Raw genomic sequence first — 22,850 nt, 5'->3', positions numbered from 1 at the left:
ACAATCCTTTGCCACTGCAGATCCAGGATGAGGCTATGATGCAACAGTAGAGCGGAGGTCGGACTGGTCCACTGTGGGGGGGGGGGGGGTACAGGCTCAAATGGCAAAAGCCAAAATTGCAAAAACAAAAAGAACTCAAAAGAGTAACAGCCACACAGCAAGAGGCATCAGAAAGGCTGAAAATAAAACAAACTCTTTATTGGAATAAATGTAAAACAAAGGTACGTGCCTGGCAAACATCCTGACTAGTTTCGTGCTCTCATGAGCACTTAATCATAGAATATGTTTGCTAGGTGCAGACTCCCTATTTAAAGGGAGAGGACCCCCACTAATGAAATGAAAAGTACAAGTGTACATAAAATATATGTCATAATCACTTTTACAACTTAGGAGAAGAACACTACAGAGTTAAATATACAGAGGAAAAACAAAATAAGAATAATTTGGAAACATAAAAAAATGTTACCTACAATATTGTACACACAAATTCATAGCGGAATCCCCTAACATAGTACAATTCAAATTACATCACAGCTGTTAATATGCATACACACGAGGTTATAGAATAATATCCTTACACAATATAATTCATATTACAACAAAGTTGTTAATATTAAATAGATAATTGCAAAATACAGCTGACTATAATCAAATCATTTTTTTTTTTTTTTTTTAAAAACATACTATAATGGATAATTCATGATAAAAACAACTGAAATTATAAAAAAATAACAACTAAATTGAAAGCTAAAACAAGGAAACCCGAGGGGATGTCCAGCAATGGGGGCACCCCGTATGAGAATACATTTGTATAATTAATGTAAAATTACAATAAATTGAAAGTTAATTGAATTGAAAACCCAAAAGTTATCATAATTATAACTAATTGTGAAATATTTGGGACAAGTAAAGGATCACCTATTCTATAAAATAACTCATATCCCATTCACAATTTATGCCAAGTCGGGTGACAGTCTTTAATCTGTATATCCAATACAGTTCTTGTTTCAACAACAATTTGTGTCTGTCACCACCTCTGGCTTTAAACATCACCCTATCAATGACCTGAACCTTCATATTGAATACATTGGTCATATGAGTCAAATTGAAGTTCTAATATGCTCTCTGACCCTAGATCTCAGTTCCCTGGATGTGTGGCCTGTGTATTGTATAGAACAAATTTTACACTCAAGGAGATATACTACAAATGTTGTCTTACAATTAGCATAGCATTTACTGGAAAACTCTTCACCAGTGACCGTACTTTTAAAACCATTTCCTGTGTGTAGTACTCCACAGGTGATACAGGGGCCATGCCCACATCTATAGGGTCCTTTATTTCTAATCCAATTACTCCTATCGGTACTCTCTGTGCTTACTAAACTGGGTGACACCTCAATGATAATGTGGGTGGTTTCTTTGATACAAATTTACATTTGTCTATCAGTGGACTTAATGGACTCTAAAGAACTTCAAATTAAAAAAAAGCCCTAAAAACTTTTTTAAAATAAGGCGACAATAAAAGGCAGTCTAGTCTGTAAAATACATATTCACATGGATTCTACACATACAACATGTTTTCGATAAAAAGTAACAAGGCTGCTAGCAGAGTTTTTTTATGAAGTTTTTTATGAAGATCTGTTGATTGTATAGCGATGAACTAGTTTGATCTTTTAGAATGCAACTTTATTTGTACTGTATGATATTTTGGTAGGATGTAAGCAATACTATAGCTGATGAGTCTGAAATGTCTACCAAACTCCAATAATAACAAATTCCACTGAAATTTATTTTTAGAAATTTGTCTGTTGGACTAGTTTTATTTTTATGGTCCTTTTGACATCTTTGTTCCTCATGCTGTAGATTATTGGATTCAGCATAGGAGTCACTGCTGTGTAAAGAATAGGCACAGTCTTGTCCATCTCTGGAGAGTACCTGGAATGTGGACGTAGGTACATAAACATGATGGTACCATAGTAAAGCCAGACCACTGTAAGGTGAGAAGCACATGTGGAGAAGGCTTTGTGCCATCCTTGAGAAGAATTAATTTTCAGAATTGTAGCAATTATATAACTGTATGAAACGAGAATGAGAAAAAATGCAAAGACAACAATGATACATGCTGAAATGTACATTGCAAGCTCATTGAACTGAGTATCTCTGCAAGATAGTTTTAGGAAAGGAGGCACCTCACAGAAAAAATGGTTGACTTGGTGTGATCTACAATAAGGCAGTTTGAACGTTAAGATAACATGGATGGTAGCATTAATAAAACCAACTCCCCAGCAAGCAGCAGCTAGACTAATGCAGACACTCTTATTCATTATTGTGTTGTAGTGTAAAGGTTTACAAATAGCAGCATACCGGTCATATGCCATGACAGCCAATATTATGCATTCTGTCACACCCAGAACTAAAGTGGCAAACATTTGGGATGCACAGCCAAGTAGAGAAATGCTTTTGTCCTTTGAAACAGTGTTCACCAGAATTTTGGGGACTATGGTGGAAGAAAAACAAATGTCAATGAATGATAGGTTGCTAAGGAAAAAATACATAGGGGTATGCATTTGAATGTCAATTCTTACCATTACAATCAGCAAAATGTTCCCAGACAGTGTAATTATATACATCACTAGGAAAATGAGAAAATATATAGCCTGCAAATACGGAGAATCGGAAAGTCCAAGGAGAATGAAACTGGATACAATAGTATGATTTCCATATTCCATAACACTCATGAGTCCTGAAAAAAAGCAACATTTGAAATTAAACATACTACACTAATCTTATGGATCCTGCTAAATGTTTTAGCAGTTATAAATTGTGGATATTTCAAAATGGTTATTTTCAGTAATTTACTTATTTAGGGATAGATTACAAGTGAATGCGTTAACTTGCATGCATATTATAAGTTGAAAGTAAATGCGTTTGCTCAAGCGCAAACAAATTTAACTTGGGTCGAGTTAGTGAGACTGAAAATCTTACATAAAAGGTTAGGGATAAAATAAGTTGCAACAAAAGCTCATATAAACACTATCTTATAAAATGTAGTCATATAAACATTAATTAAAAAATTCTTATAAGGGTTCAAAGGTATATGGCATATGACCAGTTATTTGACTGCAGAGATCTAATATATACAGTATATATATATATATATATATATATACACACACACGCACATATATACGCACACACTATATATATATATATATATATATATATATATATATATATATTTTATTTTAAATAAATATTTCTGTATATATCTAAATATACCTGTAGGTCTATTCCTATAGATATATACATTTTACATTAAGATTATCCCGATATATATAGAAATATATGTTTAATTATAAAAATTATATTTCTTCTATGTGAAGAACAGTGGAATGTAAAATATGAGTAATGCACTTCGGATAGGTCTAACGTGGTATTGGGTTAGTGCACATGAAGAATTAGTTATCTTAAGGTGCGTTATTAAAATATTAATTATGAAATATTGTAAACAAATATTAATAATAATTCTCATGCAGTTATATATATATATATATATATATATATATATATATACGCAAACCCGAAAGGAGTATATTCATTTTTCATGTACGCTAACCCAACATGAGTTATCTTAAGGGGTCTTATGCATTTATTAAATATAACATTCTGAAAATCATAATAAATGATGTAAATAATTATTATAGATTTACTAAAAATTCTAATAAATATATATTGCTGTATCTATAATTATAGTTAAAAATTATTATTAATATTTTTTACAATATTTCATATTTAATATTTCAATAATGCAACAAATTTTTCATGTGCTCTAACCCGACACTGCATTAAACCTACAATGCGAAAACCTGATGAGCATTATGCATATTTTACTTTCATATGTTCTTCACATAGAATATGTCGGCTAGATTTAGAGTTTTGTCGGTAACGACCCGCGTAGCTAACGCTGGCTTTTTTCTGGCCGCACCTTTAAAATAACTCTGGTATTGAGAGTCCACAGAATGGCTGCGTTAGGCTCCAAAAAAGGAGCGTAGAGCATATTTAACGCCACTGCAACTCTCGATACCAGAGTTGCTTACGGAAGACGCCAGCTTCAAAAACGTGCTCGTGCACGATTCCCCCATAGAAAACAATGGGGCTGTTTGAGCTGAAAAAAAACCTAACACCTGCAAAAAAGTCGCGTTCAGCTCCTAACGCAGCCCCATTGTTTGCTATGGGGAAACACTTCCTACGTCTGCACCTAACACTCTAACATGTACCCCGAGTCTATACACCCATAACCTTACACTTATTAACCCCTATTCTGCTGCCCCCGCTATCGCTGACACCTGCATATTATTATTAACCCCTAATCTGCCGCTCCGTAAACCACCGCAACTTACATTATCCCTATGTACCCCTAATCTGCTGTCCCTAACACCGCCGACCCCTATATTATATTTATTAACCCCTAATCTGCCACCCACAACGTCGCCTCCACCTGCCTACACTTATTAACCCCTAATCTGCCGACCGGACCGCATCGCTATTATAATAAAGTTATTAACCCCTAATCTGCCCTCCCTAACATCGCCGACACCTAACTTCAAACATTAACCCCTAATCTGCCGACTGGAGCTCACAGCTATTCTAATAAACGTATTAACCCCTAAAGCTAAGTCTAACCCTAACACTAACACCCCCCTAAATTAAATATAATTTAAATCTAACTAAATAAATTAACTCTTATTAAATAAATTATTCCTATTTAAAACTAAATACTTACCTGTAAAATAAACCCTAATATAGCTACAATATAAATCATAATTATATTATAGATATTTTCCGATCAGCCAATAGAATCAGCCAATAGAATGCGAGCTCAATCTGATTGGCTGATCGGATCAGCCAATCGGATTGAACTTGATTCTGATTGGCTGATTCCATCAGCCAATCAGAATTTTCCTACCTTAATTCCGATTGGCTGATAGAATCCTATAAGCCAATCGGAATTCGAGGGACGCCATCTTGGATGACGTCCTTTAAAGGAACCGTCATTCGTCGGGAAGTCGTCGTCGGAAGAAGATGGGTCCGCGGTGGAGGTCTTCAAGATGGAGCCGGTCCTCATCGGATGAAGATAGAAGATGCCGCTTGGAAGAAGATGGTTGCCGGTCCGGATCTACTCTTCTTCCCGGATAGGATGAAGACTTTGGAGCCTCTTCTGGACTTCTTCAGCCGTCGGATGATGGATGTCTAGCCCCCGCTTGGGCTCAGATGAAGATATCGGAGCCAGGACGGATCGGTGTGATAAAAGAGCTTTGAACTTTAGTAATTTAGAATAGGGTAGGGCATTTTTTTATTTTGGGGGGCTTTGTTATTTTATTAGGGGGCTTAGAGTAGGTGTAATTAGTTTAAAATTGTTGTAATATTTTTCTTATGTTTGTAAATATTTTTTTATTTTTTGTACTTTAGTTAGTTTATTTAATTGTAGTTATTTGTAGGTATTGTATTTAATTAATTTATTGATAGTGTAGTGTTAGGTTTAATTGTAGGTTTAATTGTAGGTAATTGTAGGTATTTTATTTAATTTATTTATTGATCGTGTAGTGTTAGGTTTAATTGTAACTTAGGTTAGGATTTATTTTACAGGTAATTTTGTAATTATTTTAACTATTTTAGCTATTAAATAGTTCTTAACTATTTAATAGCTATTGTACCTGGTTAAAATAAATACAGAGTTACCTGTAAAATAAATATAAATCCTAAAATAGCTATAATATAATTATAATTTATATTGCAGCTATATTAGGGTTTATTTTACAGGTAAGTATTTAGTTTTAAATAGGAATAATTTATTTAATAAGAGTTAATTTATTTCGTTAGATTTAAATTATATTTAACTTAGGGGGTGTTAGTGTTAGGGTTAGACTTAGCTTTAGGGGTTAATACATTTATTAGAATAGCGGCGAGATTCGGTCGGCAGATTAGGGGTTAATAATTGAAGTTAGGTGTCGGCGATGTTAGGGAGGGCAGATTAGGGGTACATAGCTATAATGTAGGTGGCGGCTCTTTGCGGTCGGCAGATTAGGGGTTAATTATTGTAGGTAGGTGGCGGCGACGTTGTGGGGGGCAGGTTAGGGGTTAATAAATATAATATAGGGGTCGGCGATGTTAGGGCAGCAGATTAGGGGTACATAGCTATAATGTAGCTGGCGGCGGCGTGAGGACGGCAGATTAGGGGTTAATAAGTGTAGGTAGCTGGCGGCGACGTTGTGGGGGGCAGATTAGGGGTTAATAAATATAATATAGGCGGTGTTAGGGGCAGCAGATTAGGGGTACATAAGGATAACGTAGGTGGCGGTCGGCAGATTAGGGGTTAAAAAAATTTAATCGAGTGTCGGCGATGTGGGGGGGGCCTCGGTTTAGGGGTACATAGGTAGTTTATGGGTGTTAGTGTACTTTAGAGCACAGTAGTTAAGAGCTTTATGAACCGGCGGTAGCCCAGAAAGCTCTTAACTACTGACTTTTTTCTGTGGCTGGAGTTTTGTCGTTAGAATTCTAACGCTCACTTCAGACACGACTCTAAATACCGGAGTTAGAAAGATCCCATTGAAAAAATAGGATACGCAATTGACGTAAGGGGATCTGCGGTATGGAAAAGTCGCGGCTGAAAAGTTTTTGACTGACTCCAAATACCGGCGGTAGCCTAAAACCAGCGTTAGGAGCCTCTAAAGCTGGTTTTCACGGCTACCGCCAAACTCCAAATCTAGGCCTGTATGTTTCTATATATATATCTGGAACAGAAGAGGGAAGGGCGCACACAGGGCCACCATCAGGGGATGACAGGCTGACTCCTGTCAGGGGCCCAATGGGCCAGGGGGGCCCCATGAGGCAAGAACAACTAAAAATAAAAATAAAAATTTCAATTTTGGCAGCCACCAGTGGGTACTACAGCAGCAGAATGCTAATTAAGCATGGGAAATGTTATTACAAGGAGTAAAGAATTAGCATTTAAGAGGATTTCTGAGTGTGCACTAAACCACTATGCACAGTGTGTGTGGCTCTGTCACGCTTGTCAGCAACCTACAATGACTGGAGAGATTAACTGTTACTAAAACTTGAACACAGCTGCTGAGATGAAAAATTAAGGATTTGTTTCTGGGAGATGTGAGGGTAACAGATAAAACACCTAGGTGGTGAACTGAATCCCAATTTACTACCAGAATGTTAATATACAGGTTCATAAGAAGTTGCTAGTAACTATAGCTACATGAGTATAGTATAACCGGGCAGCTTAGTTAAAGCAAGAACCAAATTATGCTCAGCAAAATAAGAGAAAAATAATATGCCACTTAGTAAACTTTAACTAAACAGGTTTTTCACAGTAGGGAACCTTTAGGCAGAAATTATATAGAAAGCCGTTCATAAGTTCATGTTTATATACATCTAATTACCTTGACCACTTAGATTCAAGTTTAGGCAGAGCTTCGGTAGTCAAATGGGTAAGAAATCAGAGGCTTGGGAGTAACGGAGCGGAGCAGCAGCTCGCAATGTTGGATGTTCCGTGAAGCTGGCGTGTGATGTTACCGCGGATGGATACAGGCTCCGGTATTATGAGGTTCCGTGTGGGAAATAGTGACAGGCAGTCCTGGAGGATAACGGCACGAACAGTCAAGATGCCGCTGTTACTTTTAGTTTAGTAGTAGTAAGGAATACTGAATCCACAAAAGGATAGATTATTTCCAATAATAGTGCAATGCACAGGCTGGATATTTCTGTAGGCACAACAATACCAAGCAAAGGTAAATGGGCTGCTGGGAATTTAAAGGAAGTGAGCATGATCCTAATTGAAATTTAAAAGGTACAGAATGGTAAAAAGAAGTAATTCCAGTTTGGAGAATGATATCCTGACAGGACCCCCCCTTCAAGGAGCAACTCCGGTGCTCAAGGCCTAGGGCGATCCAGGTTCCGACGATGAAATAATGCGACCAATTTAGGGGCAGAGATGTTGCAAGCCGGCTCCCAAGAGTCATCATCCAACATGTAATTCTTCCAACGGATCAAATATTGAAGCGAACCCCTGGAACGTCTAGAATCCAGGATGGAGTGGACCTCGTATTCAGTATTGGGATCAATGACTACAGGGGGGTCCCTAGAGAGAGGCAGAGTATCCCTGAGAACCCTGTAGGGCTTCAGTAGGGAGACGTGGAACGTAGGGTGAATTTTCATGCTGTCTGGTAGAGTAAGTCTAACAGCATTAGTGTTGATGATCTTGGAGATAGTATATGGTCCAACATATAAAGGTGAAAACTTCTTGGACGGTGTGTTCAGTTTCAGGTTCTTGGTAGATAACCAGACCAAGTCACCTATGGCGTAATTAGGTGAAGGTACCCTCTTCCTGTCGTAGTAGAACTTTTGAGTTCTCTTGGCTTGTTCAATGGCGGCTGTAACAGAGGTGAAGTTAGATTAAATGAGATCCGAAAGTTCAGAAATATTTAAAGAGGTTGTTTGGTTGTCAGGCAAGATCTGGAACCATGGATGGAAGCCATAATTTATGTAGAAAGGAGTCTTTTGTGTTGTGAAATGGACTGTATTGTTGAAGCAGAATTCAGCATACAGGAGATGTGTGGACCAAGCTAATGGCTGTGATGAGCAATAAGTTCTGAGGAACTGCTCTAGCCATTGATTAGATCTTTCTGTCTGGCCGTTCGTCTGAGGGTGATATGATGCGGTGAGTTTCTTATTAATAGAAAAACATCTGCAGAACTCAGACCATAATTTGCTAGAAAACTGGGTACCACGGTCACTCAATATGCTGTTAGGAATACCATGATACTTGAAGACGTGCTGAAAGAGTAATTGTATAGTTTCAGATGCTGTAGGGAGTTTATGGTATGGAATAAAGTGGGACATCTTACTGAAAAGATCCACAACAACAAGAATAGTAGTGTTGTTCATTGATTTAGGCAGATCAACAATGAAATCAACGGCAACTTCCAGCCAGGGCCTACTAGGAGTAGGCAGAGGAATCAATAAACCATATGGGTGATGCTTTGATCTTTTAGAAATGGTACATTCTTGACAAGATAAAACATGCTTCTTGATGTCATGTGATATTCCAGGCCACCAATAAGTTCTTCCTACAAGTTCCAGAGTTTTCTTGATACCTGGATGTCCTGCGAGTTGAGACTCATGACAGGATAGGAGTACCATCTCACGCAATGTAGGCGGTATGTATAGTTTATCCTGGAAGTAGTACAGGCCATCTTGTCTTCGAGTCAGGCATAAAGGTTTACTGTCATCCTGATGTTGTTCCTGTAGAAGGAAGGGCTTTGATTCAATCACGAAAGAAATAAAATTCTCTCGTGGAATTACAGTGTCTAGAGGTGTATCAGAGCGAGTATAAGTCGGTAGTCTAGAAAGAGCATCAGCTTTATGATTCTTACTAGCGGGTCGATATACGATTTGGAAGTTGAACCTGGAGAAGAAGAAGTTCCATCTCACCTGTCTTGCAGACAGAGTTTTTGTAGTTTTAAGATACTGTAGGTTACGATGGTCTGTATATATTAGAGTTGGCACGGAAGTACCCTCAAGGAGATGCCTCCAATGTTCAAGCGCCATCTTGATAGCCAGCAGTTCCTTGTCGCCGATGGGGTAATTTTGTTCTGGAGGTGATAGACTGTGAGAGTAGAAAGCTACTGGATGTAAGGGTTGATTTAACCCATCGCGTTGAGAAAGCACTGCACCTACGGCCACGTTTGAGGCATCTACTTCAAGCACAAATGGCAAGTCAGGATTCGGGAACCACAGTATGGGTGCTGTAGTGAATCTGTGTTTTAAGTGGTTGAAAACATTTTGAGCTGTAGAATCCCAGTGAAATGGTACTGAAGTTTTGGTTAATGTCGTTAAAGGTTTGGTTATATGGGAAAAGTTCTTTATGAATTTGCGATAAAAGTTCGCGAAACCGAGGAAGCTTTGTACTTCCTTTCGGGTCTTAGGGGTAGGCCACTCGGTTATAGCCTGGATTTTTGCCTGTTCCATGTGTATACCTGTAGAACTTATTACATAACCAAGAAAACTAATAGTTTGAGAATTAAAAATGCACTTCTCAGGTTTAGCATACAAATAGTTACTTCTTAATCTCGACAGGACTTGTCTGACATGTTTTATGTGTTCAGGTAAAGTCTTTGAATATATCAGGATGTCATCCAGATAGATAACAAGAAAAATATCGAGAAAGTCTCTGAAAAGGTCATTAATTAGGTGCTGGAAGGTGGCTGGGGCGTTACATAACCCAAAGGGCATAACGGTGTACTCATATAAGCCGCAGCGAGTACAGAACGCCGTCAGCCACTCATCACCGCTTCTCACACGGATAAGGTTATACGTACCTATTAAGTCCAGCTTGGTAAAATATTTAGCACCCTCTAACCTCTCTATTAGCTCTGGAATTAGGGGCAGGGGATACCGATTCTTTATGGTGACCTTGTTTAATTGTCTGTAGTCAATTATGGGACGGAGGCTGCCATCCTTATTTTTAACAAAAAAAATCCCAGCACCTGCTGGAGAGGTGGAAGGCCTAATGAAGCCCTTCTTTAAATTGTCTTCTAAGTAAGTTTTTAAGTGACTGAGTTCAGGTTTAGACAACGGAAATATATGACCATATGGAATTTCTGCACCAGGAACCAGTTCAATAGGACAGTTGTATTTTCTATGGGGTGGTAAGTGTTCAGACTCAGTCTTGCTAAATACGTCTGCAAAGTCCTTATATTCGTCAGGTATGGTGATATTTGGTTCTGAATTAGATGTGAGCAGTATGTCTACTGGAAAACAAGTATTGGTACAATATGTTGAAGTAAAGGAAACAGTCAGAGTGGTCCCAGAAATAGAGGGGTTATGTAGTATCAACCAGTTTAAACCTAAGATAACGGGAGAAACAGGAGAAGATATGACGTCAAAGGTTAAGTATTCCCTATGATGGTCTGGGGTGATAACCAATAATGGGATAGTTTGATACTCTACTGGACCTGATGATACGGGTCTGCCATCAATACCTCTTAATAAAACAGCAGATTTCTTTTGCATGAGTGGAATTTTATTTACAAGTGTATATTGCTTATCAATGTAACAAGCAGTAGCTCCAGAATCAATTATTGCGGGTACGGTGAGTCGCTGGTGATCCCACTGAAAGAGAAGTGAGAGTTTACAATAGGGACTTTTATTATCATAGGAGTTACAGCAAAAGGAGGGACTTTTGGACTCACCCCTGTCAGCTTTCTGAAGTGATGGGCATTCTTTTACTGAGTGTTCATCAGATGCACAGTATAGGCAGAGGTTATTCTCCCTTCTTCTAGTCTTTTCCTGTGCACTCAGGGGGCCTTTTAGGAAGCCTATCTCCATAGGTTCAGCATGCAACTTAGAACTAGGCAGTGATGTTGAGGTGCTAGGGTGTTTTTTTGTATATGCCTCTGGGTATGTTCTTTCATGTTGTCTCTCACGTAAGCGTCTGTCTATAGTGATGCTTAATTTAATTAACCCTTCAAGTGTAGGGGGTATTTCGGTACGGGACAACTCATCTTTCACTGCGTCTGACAACCCCAGACGAAACTGGTTCCTTAGAGATAAGTTGTTCCATTCCGAATCTTTTGTCCAATGTTTAAAGTCGGTTATATCATCTTCTACTACTCTTTTCTTTTGCTTTAAAGCCCTAAGAGCAGTTTCTGCTGTCTGCTGTTTGAAGGGGTCTTTGTACAGCTGACCCATAGCCGCAAAAAAATTATCTAACGAATTCAGTATATTCTCATTAGATTCAAAAAAAGAATTAGCCCAGCTACGTGGTTCCCCCCTTAAGAATGAGATAGTTGTCAGTACTCTAATCCTGTCACTGGGGTAAGACTGGGGTTTGAGTGTAAAAAGTAATAAGCATGAATTTTTAAAATCTCTGTACTATGCCCTGTCACCATAAAACTTTTCAGGGAGACTAACTGAGGGCTCAAGTGCATGTATCTTTGTTTCTAAAGTGTCTTTAACATAGGCTTTTAAAGCAACATTTTCTGCTTTAAGTGTATTAAGACCCTGAGTGAGGGAATCTACTTTTTGGCTCAGAGCCTGTAAATGTGCAGTCATCTCATCTGGGTTCATTATGTCAGGCTTGGTATTCTGTCAGGCTCTGTCACGCTTGTCAGCAACCTACAATGACTGGAGAGATTAACTGTTACTAAAACTTGAACACAGCTGCTGAGATGAAAAATTAAGGATTTGTTTCTGGGAGATGTGAGGGTAACAGATAAAACACCTAGGTGGTGAACTGAATCCCAATTTACTACCAGAATGTTAATATACAGGTTCATAAGAAGTTGCTAGTAACTATAGCTACATGAGTATAGTATAACCGGGCAGCTTAGTTAAAGCAAGAACCAAATTATGCTCAGCAAAATAAGGGAAAAATAATATGCCACTTAGTAAACTTTAACTAAACAGGTTTTTCACAGTATGAAATGTTTAGGCAGAAATTATATAGAAAGCCGTTTATAAGTTCATGTTTATATACATCTAATTACCTTGACCACTTAGATTCAAGTTTAGGCAGAGCTTCGGTAATCAAATGGGTAAGAAATCAGAGGCTTGGGAGTAACGGAGCGGAGCAGCAGCTCGCAATGTCGGATGTTCCGTGAAGCTGGCGTGTGACGTTACCGCGGATGGATACAGGCTCCGGTAGTATGAGGTTCCGTGTGGGAAATAGTGACAGGCAGTCCTGGAGGATAACGGCACGAACAGTCAAGATGCCGCTGTTACTTTTAGTTTAGTAGTAGTAAGGAATACTGAATCCACAAAAGGATAGATTATTTCCAATAATAGTACAATGCACAGGCTGGATATTTCTGTAGGCACAACAATACCAAGCAAAGGTAAATGGGCTGCTGGGAATTTAAAGGAAGTGAGCATGATCCTAATTGAAATTTAAAAGGTACAGAACGGTAAAAAGAAGTAAGTCCAGTTTGGAGAATGATATCCTGACAGTGTTAGACAGACTTGGCACTTTGTTTTTACAGTGTGTGCCTGAGTCAGATGACAGATCACTTTCATTTGCAGAGGAGGTAGGGTTTACTTAGTAAATGTTTTTTTATTTCTTTGTGCAATTTTGGATTGTAACTTCAGTGTGGAAGTAGTTGTATGGTGGGGCCAGGGGTATGATTATTTGACAATGCTGTAGAAATTCTATATTTAAAGCCATGCAGAAATGTTTCCTCCTCAATACACAAATGGCAGATATGAGTTTTTAATTAGTATATATATATATATATATATATATATATATATATATATATATATATATATATATATATATATAACATTCCAGTTTACTGCCCCTTTATGCAAGGACTTTCCAGATGCAAGGAGGCATTTTATCTATGATTTTTACATCTGCATAAAATGTTATACTCTCAGACTAAGATTACTCAGTGTTTGAAATAAGATAGGTTAACTTAAAACTGTTCAGTTTACACTACAGCTGACTTAATTTTGAAATACATACAAACAAGCCTAAATTGTGCATTTAACCAGATCTAATTGTACGAGTACCACAGCTTATGGTTCCACCAAGACTATATAGAGTACAGCATTTTCAAAATCCATAAGTACAGCTGACAGATGGGAACATGTGTACACTATATTTGAAGTGGTGCTCCTGGTTGGGGAAAATGGGGAAACAAAAACAAACATATGTAAACCTTTTAAAAGTACTTTTCTTCATCTAGCCATCTACCCAGATCATTAATGTATAATTTTGAATTCACAGAATTCTTTTTGTATGCACATTTACAAATATGATTCTTTAAAAAGTGATCTCTTAATTTCTGCATTTTTTTATCATGCATGTCACACACTGTTGATTTAGGGGATGCAATGTGCAGAAATGTTACCTCCTGTGAGTGTTTCTGTGGGTGTCTGTGTGTATGTATTTGTGCTTTTGTTTATGTCTCTCTGAGTGTGTATGTATTTTTTTCTCTGGGTGTCTCAGTGAGGGTGTATATATGTATGTCTTTTTTATATTTTCTCTGGATGCCTCTGTGAGGGTGGGTGTGTATGTCTCTGTGTTTTCTGTGGATGTCTCTATGAGGGTGGGTGTGTGTGTTTATGTATGCATGTCTGTGTTTTCTGTGGATGTCTCTGTGAGGGTGTGTGTCTTCTGTGGGTGTCTCTGTGAGGGTGTGTGTATGTCTGTGCATTTTCTGTGGGTGTCTCTGTGAGTGTGTGTCTATGTCTTTGTGTGTTTTCTGTGGTTATCTCTCTGTGTGTGTATGTCTTTGTGTGTTTTCTGTGGGTGTCTCTCTCTCTGTGTGTGTATGTCTTTGTGTGTTTATGTGGTTGTCTCTCTGTGTGTGTATGTCTTTGTGTGTTTTCTGAGGCTGTCTCTGTCAGTGTTTCCTTGGGTGTATGTGCAAGTTTTTGTTTGAGTGTGTGTGTGTCCATTGTCTGTTCCTTTTTAGGCCATTTTGACCTTACTACTGATTATTCACATTTTTCTACAGACTTTGAGACTAATGAGACCTTTCCTGAAGTCACCAATCCAACATTTAACCTTTAAATTATTGTTTAGGCAGTTCAGGACCCTTCCTTTTAGCTACTGCATGCTGTTGTCATCATTAAGTTGGCATCTTCCTTGACAAAAAGATAATCAGAACTCCATATTTGGTTTTGTAAATCTCCCTTTTTGACAAAACTGTAGTCTACCTCATTACTTGTCAGGTCAATGTAAACAAGTGCTGAGTGTCTGTTTGGGTGTCTGTGTCTGAATGTGTTTCTTTGCATGTCTGCTAGTGTCTATATGTGAATCCTTATGTGTGAGTGTGTGTGTTTCAGTGTATGAGTGTGTCTGTGTGTTTCTGTGTTTGGGTGTTACTACCTTTACAACATTTCCAAGTTTGACTACACTTAAGAATAAAGTGCATATACATTTTAGTCACTTGGTCAAAAATTGCACATGTCAAAGGGGGTGGGGGTGGGGGCCTGATCAATGGCTAAGTCAGGGTCAAGTCAAAATTTTTAGTGGCAGCCCTGGGCACACAGCAAAGAGAGATCTTCCTGGTGTAGTATGTAAATTGCACTTGAAACTGTTCTACAGAATAAGGTCCCCTCCTCAGATCCAGTCCTCACCTCCCCAGCAGAAGATGCACTGCTTCGAAAGGGGGATTGATAGTCTGTGATGGGTGGGGTTGTAATGGCCCTTATAAGGAAAAAAAGGGGCTACGTGCCTGCACACCAGTGTTTAGCAAAAAAGGGGTGCTTTATTCAATTTAAAAGCTCACATGAGCCCACAAACACATGAACATAAATGTGTCAATAAAAAACGTCCAAACAAAAAACTGACAATCTGCAGTTGAAAGTGAGTATCCAAGCATATAGCTCGAAAGACTATTGTTGGAGAAGTTAAAAATAGTGTCATAGAGGGGGCGAAGCTTAGCCACGATCCGAGATGGCAGCATCTTTCTAGAGCTCTGTAGCTCTACAGTATTTAACATAAAATTAACATTCTCAAATTGATCTAACCAGCACATAAAAGCACCAGACTGACAAAGAAGACAGCGGAGACCCCAAAAAAGTGCAGAAAGCAGTGTGTGACCTAGATACCCGGTCCTCAACAATACAGGCGGCCTAAAAACAGCTCTCAACACAAAGCGAAGCGGCAAGGTAAAAGTACATGCCCAGATAATTCTACAACACATTGGGTACATATCCTTGCACCGGCGGTAGCTCCTGCACTTACCCATATACGGGATCTATCACATCCGACCACTGCAGAGGGCCGCGACACTGGGCCGTGCCCGCGTGATCAGAGCGGAGCTTTAAGTTGCCGAGCATATAGCAGGGGGCTGTTGAGACCACAATCTGAGTGCGGCTGTCGAAAAGTAATCCCAGTAAGAGGAGTTAAATAACCACTCTCCATAGTGACACCGGGCTAAGAAGGTAACAGTAGCCGATACAGGCAGGGGGATTTATTATTGTTTTTCCCGTATCATATACAAGTGCAGAGGCCTAGTATAAAAGCCCAGGGACACGGACTATGAGAAAACATAAACAGGGCCTCCTCTTCATTAACGCTGTGTGAGCTTTCATCAATATAAGACACACGGCGCATAGTAACTACCTATCATCCCTATAGAGGAGTATAAACCAACTATCCACATTCACATAGGGGTAAAATTGGCCCAATATAACACAGCTCTCTACTGGAGTAAAGGGAACAAGGTCCCGGTAAGGACAGAGTGCAAGTATACGTGATGGCAAGCAAAAGGGCGACCAAATTGACAAAGAGTGTACAGTCCTCTGCTATGGAAAATTACTTAATCCCAGCTGACCCTGAACACTGGCTGCAGGACCTAACCAGGGCACTGCGAAACAAACAATAATGGCACAGAAGCATGAACATGGCGGGCAAGCACACAGTTCCTCCTTCCTTACAAAAGAAGATATCAAATACCTCTCTTCAAAAAAAAGACATTAAGGAGGCAATGCAAAACTTCAAAAACATGTTTGGGGAACTTAAAAGGGACATCGCAGCTGTGGACCAGCGGGTCACTATAATGGAGGAGAGGCAGGAATCTTTAAGTTCAGACCTGCAACATCAAACCAGCTATATGCAAGCCCAGGATGGCACAGTACAGGTTCTCATGGATCGTGTGGAGGACCTGGAGAATAGGAGCAGGAGGAACAACCTCCGGCTCTGAGGCATATCAGAAGCAGTCGATCCTCCTGCCCTCCAGAATTATATACAAGAATTCATTAAACACCTTAAAAGGGACGACTCTGCCCCAGAGGTGCAAATAGAAAGAGCACACAGGGCCCTGAGGCCTAAACCACCAAGCAGAGCCCCCCCCCCCCAGAGACATCATAATGAAATTGTTATCTTTTAAGGACAAGGAAGAAATTCTAAGACTAGCCAGAACACAGCACCCAATAGAATTCAAAGGATCCGAAATCCAGATCTACTCTGACCTGTGCCCATCCACGCTGCAGAAGCGAAGAGATATGAGGTTCATCACAGCAGTTCTTAAAGACAAGAGGATCCCTTACAGATGGGGCTTCCCCATTTGCCTGATTGCAACTAAAAATAATGCCTCGCATGTCTTCAAATCCATAGAGGATCTTCCCAGCTTTAACCAAGCTCTGGGTCTTCACATCACTCTGCCACAGGACGTGGAAGAGACGTCCCAAGAAGGCCTCACGTGGAAGGCCATCAGCCCATAGCACACTAAATATAGTTCACTATGACTGAAAATATTTATAGACTCAAGCCATACATGATTTGCGTTAGCAATTCGAGTGTTAAATGGACTCCTGACAGGTCATATGCTGTTATTTTGTTGAATTTGTCATTGCTTACCAAATGTTTCCTGTCTTTAACCAAGACACATGTATTGTACTAACGCACACATTCATGGGTTGTTGTTCAGGACATAACTAATATAACATGATAACTAGCAAAGAACACTTAAGAATGATCTAGAATTAACACACCACCAGCATATAATCACACCTATCACCATAACACAAAGAACAGATAATCAGAAATTGTCCCCTCAACCTTTATAGTTAATACCTAGACCTCCCCCAAAAGTATATTAGATGAGAGACGAGGAACACTGTGGATCCCTCCCCTTAAACACCTCAGACCCATATTATAGATGTGTAAGAGAAATGTCATCCTAACGCAAACATACAGGGAGGTTGTTTTAATAATGTAGAACACATGAAAGAGATGGGCCCAGTCTCACACGGAGGGATAGGAGGTTAGAGCAGTCAATAGAGGTAGGCATACAAATAGTCTAGAGAGGGAGCAACACAATGGAATAATTATACACATGTTTTTCAAGTACAATAATTCATATAAAGCAATGTTTAATTGTTTGATCTTCAGGACTTTTGCACTACAGGTCTTTTTTACTGTTACATGCACTGACTATTTGAATGTATCTAGAGAACGTTAATTTACTAAGTTAATACTATAAGTTTATTTTAACAGTGAAAGCATAGGGACAACTACCCCCGCTTTGCTGTAGTAGTTATTAAAGTTTGAGTCAATAGACTATATATTGACATTTTGTTTTAACTATTCTTTTTCATCTTCATAGTGAAGACAATTAGTCCTGTACTCTTCTAACTCCCTTCTGCCCTACCCCTGATCCCTTACTAACCCACACTCTCTCTCACTCTTTACCTTCTCCTTTCCCTTACTGCATCTCCTCACATCCCCCCTTATCCTCCTTCTTCTTCCCTTCCCCACTCTTCACCTTCTCCTCTCTCTTTCTGCATTTCCCCACATCCCCCATTTTCCCCTTTTTTTTTTCTCTCTTCTTTTCTCTCTCTTCCTGCCCCACTACCCCGCCCCCCAAAACTCTCTAGCCACTTGCACATCAACCCTCACACCATGAAACAGAGACAGTAAAAAACGCTCCCTGTTGAGCTTGTTACAATAAATGTAAAGGGGATTAATAGCCCTAATAAACGATCTATAATTGTTAGAGACATGCACAGAATGGGTGCGGATATTAAACTTATGCAGGAAACACATTTCTCAGCGAACCACGAGCCAAATTGGTGTTCTCACTGCTACCCCACCGCAATTTTTGCATCAGGCCCTAATAAAAAGAATGGAGTGGGAATACTCTTCAGTGCTAAAACACCATTCCAAATAACACAGACATTCAAAGACCTGGAGGGTCGGTACCTGGTGGTCACGGGACTCCTATATAATAGTCCCATTACCCTAGCAAATATCTACTGCCCTTACCACTCCCAGCACCTTTTCTTATCAAAAGTCACTCGCAAAATCTTAGAATTAAAGGTACCTAGGATTTTGTACCTAGGAGGTGATTTTAATGCACCTCTTGTTCCGCTGATGGACACCTCTGACGATCTCTCCAGCATCCCCCATAAGACACTGAAACGTATCAATGCTTCACTGACAGACATAGCTATTTATGACGTGTGGCGTACTCATCACCTTTCAGTTAAAAATTACACATTTTACTCATATCCCCACAAAAAATATTCCAGAATTGACTACCTGTTTACAGATACAATAGGTCTCACGATTATGAAAAGTAGTAACATTTACCTGATCACTTGGTCAGATCATGCACCGTAGGGTGTGCAATCCTATGGCCCACTATTCCGATTACACCCTACATGTGGAGGCTGGACGATACCCTCCTAGATGATCCCCTATTTGGAGCAGAATTGAATAAAGCTATCATAGAGTATTTTCACCTTAACACTGATGACCAACTACCAGGGACCACTATTTGGGAGGCGCACAAGTGTACTATCAGGGGTATCCTCATCAAAAGGGGATCTCTGCTTAAGAAAGCTAGAAGGGAGCATTACCAAACACTGTTGACACAGGTAGAAAGAGCAGAACTGACCCATAAAGCACAACCGACAGACGATGCACACACAAAAGCACTGACTACATCTAAAGAGGCACTACTACAATTCCTGCAGGAGGATTACCAGAAGCAGGCTCTTCATTATGAACAGGGGGATAAGCCAGGAAAGCTGCTGGCCAGGGCATTGGCTCGTAAAAAGTTAAAATCGCATGTGTATCAGATGGTAGATGAAGAGGGAGGGGTTAAGTCGGACGCAGACTCGATAGCTGACACTTTTAGGAAGTATTATGCATCACTATACAAATTTAAAAATGCTAGGGGAGAAGTGGAGGACCCCTCTGGTCAAGAGCAGGAGGAGATGAAAATCACAGAATACCTTGAGGGGGTTGAACTCCCCAAAATCACAGAGGAGGAAATGGAAGCTTTAGACTCCCCAATCTCCATGTCAGAACTTAAAAAAGCGATCAAAGATCTCCCCTCCGGGAAAAGCCCGGGACCAGATGGCTTCGGCCATAAATATTACAAAAAATATGTAGACACTTTGGCCCCAATACTTTTGAAGACATTTAATACACTTTCAGATTCCCCAATATTGCCAAGCTCTATGCTTGAAGCATATATAACTGTGGTCCCCAAACCCGGGAAACCACCTAATAAACCAGAACATTTTAGGCCAATATCTCTGTTGAATTCAGATATAAAGATCCTGGCCAAGGTTATAGCCACACGCCTTAATAGGCTAATGCCAAACCTGGTCTCTACTGATCAGGTAGGATTTGTGCCTTTCCGTGAGGCGAGAGACAACACTTTGAAAATTATCCAGATGATCACGTATGCCCATAATCAAAACCAACCACTCGCCCTGGTCACAACAGACGCCGAAAAAACGTTTGACCGGGTGAGTTGGCTTTTCATGCGACATACCCTTAAGAAGTTTGGATTTGGTCCCAGACTAATAAACATGACTATCTCCCTCTACTCAATGCCAAATGCCAGAGTCAGGGTCAATGGTACGCTGTCAGACACTTTTAAGATCCAGAATGTGACTAGGCAGGGGTGCCCCCTTTTGCTAATCCTGTTCGCCCTCACAATCAAAGTTTTGGCGAGCAAAATCAGAGCTAACGCGTGCATCAGGGGCCTTAAAATAGGTCGGACGGAGCATAAGCTGTCGATGTACGCTGACGACATCTTATTGACATTGTCAGACTCCCCTGTTTCACTGGCGGAGGCACTGCTGGAGTTCACTGCTTTCGGAGCAGTCTCTAACTTTCTCCTTAACCCCCAAAAATCCAAAATACTAAATATCACAGAACGGCCTGCGGCGTTCGATGCTCACCTTGCGGATTGCCCTGTTAAAATAGCACAACATACTATTAATACCTGGGGATTTGAATCTCGTCGGATGTCCGCAAGATAGCGGAGATTAACTATAAGCAAATTCAAAATGAGGTTCTTAGGGACATGAATAATTGGAAAAACAAAACCACCTCATAGATGGGGCGGATAGGGGTGGTTAAGATGAACATCCTAACAAGGGTGTTGTATGTAATGCAAACGGTCCCGATCTCCCCATCCACACCATATATTGGGCAAATGCAGTTGGCCATAGAGTCCTATATATGGAATGGGGTGAAGCCCAGAGTTACGAAACAAACCACATACTTGCCTAGAGACAAGGGGGTACTGGGTATACCCCTACTGAAGGATTATCAGAGAGCGATTTCATTACAGAGGTTAGTTGAATGGAGTCAGAATTTACGCAATAAAGCGTGGGTCCAAATAGACAACGACATCCTGAAGTGAAGAGATATAGGAGCCCTGGCGTGGGTCTCTATTAAAAGCCGCCCATCCACAATACAGCAATACCCCCTGTTTGAGGAGGTGTTTGTAACTTGGGATAGGATAGCTAGTGAAAACTCACAACTGTCATCTCATAGCTCACCAAATACTCCTGTGTGGGAAAACCCAGACTTAGGGATAGAAATTACCCCATATGTCTCAGGATCACACCACACCCTTAAAGAAATTTCTATATCTAACATATTACACCAGGGTGAGCTGAAGACACAGGCTGAGCTGACGGAATGGGCACCAGACATCTTCGCCTCTTGGTTCAGAATGGCACAGATAACGCACTATTACAAAACACACAACGACAGAACCTCACTCACTAGGGACAGGACATTATTTGAAGGTGATGGGAGAGGACAGATATCTGCTCTTGCTCATGTTGAACAGCACAAAGGGCTTAATCCCCAGGCACTGGAAGAAAACTCAAGTGCCGGATCTGCAAGAATGGAGGGCGAAGGTGGAGGAACTGTTAAATCTTTAGATTTCATTACCTCAAGACAGGCAGACTGGCCATACACGAAATAATGACATTGACCTGGACAGGACGGGGGCTATAATGCAAACCTGCAGCACACTGGTACTTGACTAAAGAACTGCACTGCCCTGACTACATGGAGATTTTATCAGTGGGTTGGAGATCTCCTCTATCACTAGATAACATTCCCACTCACTCATCCCCTGCCCGCCTCCCTCTTCCCCCCCTCCCCTTACATTAAACTACACCACGGTTCCCCACCCCAAACCCCCTCTCCCCCTCTTTCCCTCCCCCCCTTTTTTTCCGCATCCCTCCCCTATTTCCCCACCCTAACCCTCTACTATTCCCTACCACACTCTTCAATTCTTTTTCTCCTCACCCAAACGGGTGGTAACTTCAGAGACTGTTAAAACCAAGCGGTATGTAGCAAAGATGCCTGGTCCTTCATTGTTACCATGTTATATTCCTGAAGTTAAGCTTTACTGAATATGTTATTGCAAAGATGTGATGTGTTTACATACAGCAAGTTGTCATACTCGCTGAAACAAGCTCAAAGTTAAACATAAATGAAGCCAGAGACAATCAATGGACAGAAAGGACTATCTCGTTCCAAAAATAATATTCAATAATACATGGACATTTGAGGTGAAAAAGGGTACCCTTGCTATTGAATGAGTGTATCCTCACAGTTTTACTTCTTTTTGTATTCTATATGAGCACTACCTCATTTTTGTAATGCTTCTTTCGTTTATGAATAAAGCTTGTTTTGAAAAGCAAAAAAACAATAAAAAAAAATAGTGTCATAGCACTCCTGTAAAAATTTCGGCTACTGAGGGGGCATGGCCTGATGGGTTTCGTGATGTGATTGGTTGCTTCATCAGAGGTAGGGTACGCCCTCCTAAGCCTCCTATTTATAATACATTAGCGTCACTGCTCACTACTTAGCCCTAATACTAGACTCCATCTTTGTTCTGGGTAAAAGTGATGTATTTCATATACAGAGTATTGCTGTTTAAGGGCAATCTATTACCATCAGAAAAACAATCCCTTCATTAGTTTACTTCAGTTACATAATAGTTGATCTTTCCTCATCTCCCTGTATCTAAAACCGCTAAAAAGGTGCTTATGTTAGTGGT

General features: G+C 40.0%; 1 protein-coding gene across 1 annotated transcript; it reads right to left on the bottom strand.

The window, feature by feature from the left end:
* Positions 1 to 1,793: 1,793 nt before the first annotated feature.
* LOC128642965 (olfactory receptor 5V1-like) lies at positions 1,794 to 2,729 on the bottom strand. Its single transcript, XM_053695872.1, has one exon. It carries the CDS (start codon positions 2,727 to 2,729, stop codon positions 1,794 to 1,796), a length of 936 nt encoding a protein of 311 aa, XP_053551847.1.
* Positions 2,730 to 22,850: the final 20,121 nt, after the last annotated feature.

The sequence above is a fragment of the Bombina bombina genome, chromosome 1 (assembly GCF_027579735.1).
Source record: "Bombina bombina isolate aBomBom1 chromosome 1, aBomBom1.pri, whole genome shotgun sequence".
Taxonomy (NCBI): domain Eukaryota; kingdom Metazoa; phylum Chordata; class Amphibia; order Anura; family Bombinatoridae; genus Bombina; species Bombina bombina.
Note: the sequence above shows the minus strand (reverse complement) of the source record. Positions and strands in the feature narration are given on the sequence as shown.